The sequence below is a fragment of the Taurulus bubalis genome, assembly GCF_910589615.1.
Source record: "Taurulus bubalis genome assembly, chromosome: 3".
Classification (NCBI taxonomy): Eukaryota; Metazoa; Chordata; class Actinopteri; order Perciformes; family Cottidae; genus Taurulus; species Taurulus bubalis.
In genome coordinates this window covers 29,324,971-29,330,361 of record NC_136591.1, presented here as the reverse complement: position 1 = coordinate 29,330,361, position 5,391 = coordinate 29,324,971, and the positions used below count along the sequence as shown (strand labels likewise).

The 5,391-nt window shown below is 41.1% G+C and overlaps 1 protein-coding gene across 1 annotated transcript; it reads right to left on the bottom strand.

Annotated features, from left to right (window-relative positions):
• Positions 1-396: 396 nt before the first annotated feature.
• Positions 397-4,173, bottom strand: hlx1 (H2.0-like homeo box 1; the record flags this gene model as incomplete). Its single annotated transcript, XM_079216354.1, has 4 exons — positions 397-1,253; positions 2,722-2,906; positions 3,051-3,233; positions 3,744-4,173. The coding sequence occupies 4 exons, from the start codon at positions 4,171-4,173 to the stop codon at positions 933-935; spliced, it is 1,119 nt and encodes a 372-aa protein (XP_079072480.1). The 3' UTR covers positions 397-932.
• Between the last annotated feature and the right edge of the window lie 1,218 nt (positions 4,174-5,391).

Sequence of the window (5,391 nt, the reverse complement as noted above, 5' to 3'; positions counted from 1 at the left end):
ATTAGACTTAATTATTTCCCCCTGGGTTTAACCACTCCTTTTTACTCCTGGTAAATGTTTCCAGTTTCACCAAATTAGAATTGTATTTATTTGTATTTATTTTGTTGCATATTTACGTGCATGCAAATATGTGTTGTTGTGGCTGAGGCTTTTGATTTTTCTACTTATATTAAAAAGCACAAACAAAACAAAAAAACTAAGGAAAATATTCTTCACACCTAAATTAAACTAAGGTAGTTGACAACCAATAATTGATTAACTTCTGATAATAGAGCAACTTGTACATTCTTTAAATTAAATAATAATAATAATAATAATAATAATGATAATAAGAATTCGTAATCCAATTTTCAAAGTAAGAAACATTTTATTTACAATATTTTCAGTGCAAATTATTATTAACAAAATAGCACAACTATATATCCAGAAAAAAACAAGTAATACATGAACACTGTGATGTTCTGACATTTCCTTTATCACGTGAAACGAGTGGTTCATAACCTAAAAATGTAATTCACAACCGCATTATTTCCTCCAGATGAGGAAAACATGATGCACACGAAGCTCGTGAGAAGAAAACGAGAGTAAGGAGACGCTGGGTGTGGCCGGAAGTCCGATTTGTAAATGTTTAAATAGCTTGTTTTAAATTTGTATTTTATCGTTAGAGCCTTAAATAAAACCTTAATGGCATTACCACATTCATTTAGACCATGTTCATTGTGTCTGGGATACAATAAAGTGTCATATTGAACAAATAATTGGGCCTACTTTCTCGTTGCTCCACTTGTTCCCAGGAATTAGACAGGTACAGGCTTGGCTTAACGTTGCAAATGTCTCCTATACTGAATTGACACTCCAGGTGCGTTTTAACATCACTGTCGTTCTTCTATCAAAAAAAATAATAAAAACGTATTGTTCATAAACTACAGCCTTCATATCAGTATCTGAGGGGCTTCTGCCGCTGCCGCCGCGCCGCTCGCCGGTCCGCTGCTTCCGCTTGTGATCACGCTGGTTTGGTTTGTTTGCTCAGAAACGTCCACATGTCCGTCGGAGTTTTCCTCCGGAGCCTCGTCGGACTCACACTCGCTGCGTCCCTCGCTCTCACACTCGGACTCCTCCGCCGGCTCTTTGTGCTCCCTGCTGCCGGACTCGGACGCGCTCTTGTCCGGCTGCTCCTTCTCCTTGTCCTTCTGGGCCTGCGCCTCCTTGGAGTGTCTCCACTTCATGCGTCTGTTCTGGAACCACACCTTCACCTAAAAACAACACGCACACGTTGGGTCAGACTGGTTGTGTGCGTGACCTTCAGTGACATACAACTGCAGCGTGCTTGCACAGTACAATTATTTCCAGGTCAAACTTGAGCAGAGTCAGAGAGGAAAACAGGCCTCATTAGTTAATATCATGTGGGATGTACACACATTATTTTTTCAATCATATAGCGTTACTCTCCTTTCTAATGAGCACACATTAAAAGGAATTAGAAGTATTGTGCACACTTCACAAACATGTCCAGAGCCCATATTTAAAGGGACAGATCAGCAGCATAAAGTGTAAATATAGTGCAAATAATATTATTTAACACTGCCATGTTGCTAGCCTGAGTATAATAATATAATATTTTAAATGTAATATGAGAGAGAAAGAGTAATACAATTAGATAACCTGTGTCAGTTTTCAATAATGTTGCTGGGTAAGTTCAAGTCATATTTGTACAGTGGGATGAAATGTAAACAACAACTGTGTAGAGATTTTACTGGAGTGTTGCTCAGCCAATCAGGTTGCCAACTTCAATTTAAGGACTGGAAATTGAAAAATACAATCTTCTTTGAATCCTTGATGGCTTGTGAAAGAATGTGACTACAACCATCCCTCAAATATGGAAGCACACTTTTTAATTGTATATCATTGTATCGGTTTGTCAAGGCCAGAGCCACCACTTAGACACTCAGGCCATTGTTCTGTGTTTCTGGGAATTTAGTAGTTTCAACAACCTGTGGCTTCACACATGCTGAGTATTTTATAGGCTGTGTCAAGTATTTTTAAAACCTATAAGAGTGAAGACGGCAGGATTTAGACCCGGCATGCTATGTAGGGAATTTGAGAGTATAATAAGAGTATAATTTATAATAATGTAATAATAATATTAAAAATAATTTACAAACAACAGAATTATTAAATATGACAAAGCCCATAAGAAGCTAACTGTACTTATTTGGTCTGGTCCAATTTTTTCGAAAGGCAGAGTGAGGGAGCTCATGACCTCTCGTAATTATAACATCCTGACTGCAGCCGGTGGTCTTATTGTTTTATTGTTCATTATGATGCCCACAACTACTCCTCCTGAAGTTGAAAAATACATATAATCAAGAAATCATACAGCTACAACATAACAATGGCATCCAATAACAAAATGACATAAAAACCAAACATAAAAAACATTCAAATATAACCATTGACATGAGTTGACAGGTAAAATAAAATAACAACAATGTCTTATTTGATCATCTATACGCTAAATAAATAAAAGGAAACCTATCTTGCATATTTATCTTGACGGCCTGTCTTCACCAATAATCTCTTTGGCTGTTTCTTAATATATTTGTGTCAATATGGTTTGTTCTAAAGATGATAAACCTGATATATAAATCATTCTTGTCAGGAGGTAATCCAAAAAGAAGGACCTCTGCAGGTAAACATTGTGTAGTCAACACTGCTTCTTACCTGAGCGTCTGTCAGCCCGAGCATCGCAGCCAGCTGCTTTCTGTCCGGCTTGGTGACATATTTCTGTATCTCAAATCTCTTCTCCAGTCCTTTCCTCTGCAGGTTTGAAAACACTGCCCTCGACCACGACCTTTTCCTTTTGTACGTCTGTGGCATGGTGTCTTTAGTGAGGACGGCGTATGGGCCTAAAAGACACGAGCAGGACATGAGGTTGAAGCCGAAAAGAGAACAGAAACCAAAGCAACATTCACTGCAGGTGTCTCGCACCTTCAAACAGAGAGCTGGACGGCCAGCTGGCTGTCTGTTACAGTCCTACATGTGGTGGCTACCTGGGAAGGTGTCCTGAAACTGATGCTGGCCTGAATGCCTGCTGCTGCTGCTGCCTAGTGAACTCATCATGGAGGACGCGTCGCTCATCCCGGGATCTATGCAGGAGAAGTACTGGCTGGCCGGAGGCTGAATGGGGACGTGGATTCCTGACTGATGGTTCGAGCTAACGATGGATGTGAGATCTGTTACAGAGCGAGAGATGATGGGCTTCAGTCAGGGAACAAAGAGTCACACTGGCAACCTGAGGGGGGGGCAAGATGGTCTAGTATTTAGAGAGACCATCAGACAAAGTCAAAGCCTAGGTTCAAGTGTGACCGCTAAAGTGTCTTTGAGCTAACTTCCATCTGTTTGTAGCTGATCATGACCTCTGACCTCTCCGGTTAGAAGAGGATTTCCCCACAGGGCTCTTTAAAGTGCATGTTATGAGGCTATTTGGGCTCTTACTGCTCTGTGAACAAGTCTGTCATTAACTGCTTCTGACTTTACAATATTGCTTCCAGTTTGTTGTTTCTAAAGTTTGTACATGCTTTTCTCTTGTGGTACTTAAACGTATAATTACAAATAAATAACTTCAAGGCCATAAAACACATCCCTATATATTGTTTTCTTTAGCTGACATGACAGAAAGCTTCTCTATACACACCGCATATGTGTTTGTAAAGTCAGTGTGGAATAAAAATCTCTTTTCTCACCTCTTAATGACGACTTTTCTTTGCCTCTCTGATCAAAGTCTGTCGACAATATCCGATCAATTCCGAATTTGAGGTCCTTGCTTGACGGCGGGGGCACTTGTTGGGAGTTAAACGCAGTTCTGGAGACAGATGTGAGCTGTAGTCCGTGTCTGCTGTAAAGAGACGCCGAACTCAACCGCGCGCCGTACGGCTCGGGCGCGACGGGAGAAGGACGCAGCGGCGAGCTGCCGTGCGGCGCGCGGTGGTGGTGTCCCATGTGCAGCATGAGCGCAGACGATCCCGGGATGTTCTCCGCATCTCCTGCTTGCAAAATGTCTGCGATGCAAAACGAGGGTTTCTTCATCGTATCCACAGCGAAGCCCCCCGCGCAGTACGCAGACCAGAGGCTAAAGTTCGACGCGTAAAACGGGTTGAGCCCGGCTGTGTACATCCCGCAGCCTCTATTGCGTCTTATTGTTTCTCAGAAGAGGATATCAACGGGCAGACATGGGGGGAAAAGAAGCAGATATGGCGTTTTTAGAGGGGATAGCTATAGCTGACCGTCCACTTTGTGTCAGTGCCAAAATCGCTCTCCCAACTCTGAAATCCAAACCCTGAAGTTCCACTAAGAAGTTCCTCCGCTGACACTGATTGGTTGCTTTCTGAGCCAATGGATGTTTTGCAGTCGCTCACATCACGCCCTTCCCAATGAGGTTGGACTCACTGCACTAAAGAGCAATTTTGATCCTGAGATGATGGATTGATCACTTAAAAAAGATCCCCCACCCATCACTGCACCCCAAAACATTATACCCATTACCTCTCGTGTATTTTTTTTTTAAATGTATTTATAGAAATAAATAATATCTCACTCCAGAGGCAAGATGACGACTAGTGGATTAGATTTGTTTTAAGAAACTGTCAGTTTTACACACAAAATACATACATGCTCTATTGAACAAATCAAATCGAAAAACATGCTATGCGGTTTTATTAAATCAGAATAATAATAATTAACTGTACACAATCGACGTGTAGTCCTATGACCCCGAGCCCAGGAGAGGCTCTATTAGCGCCGCTCATCCTGTTTTTGATGGGCTGTGATTCGTGTTAAATGAGCGGATATTCCTGCTAGATTTGCCCCCGAAATAGAACCTGTTTTAGTATTTTAGGATACAGCCGAAATCCTTATTTCTTCCGGAGCAGAGGGGGGGACTTTTATAATGACTGTTAGAGCTTCCCCTTTTCAATATTTGTGCAACTTTATCTCGACCTGCAAGTTGCACGGTGACGCAAATCCGTCCCCATGCTCATAATAAACAGAGGAAACCGATTCCTCTCTAAAAGCAAAACACAATTAACTTCAGAGGCGATACTTCATCCTCCTCGAGGCCCCTTCAGGATTCACACGTTGGGTCCTGGCCAATAACATGTTATAACTAAAATGGTATCAATGCTAATTGTTTTTTTTTCTTCCTTCAGCCTTAACGTGAATACATTTTTCGTATAGGCTTACTTTGCTTAAAACAACACCTTTTTTTAAAATATATTACCAAGATTTGTAATCACAATAGTTTTATATACTTTCTGTATTTTTCTAACTGTCAATTAAAATGAACTCTCTCTTGTTTTCCCTCTCCTACGGTCGTACCTTGAAACTGTTTTTTTC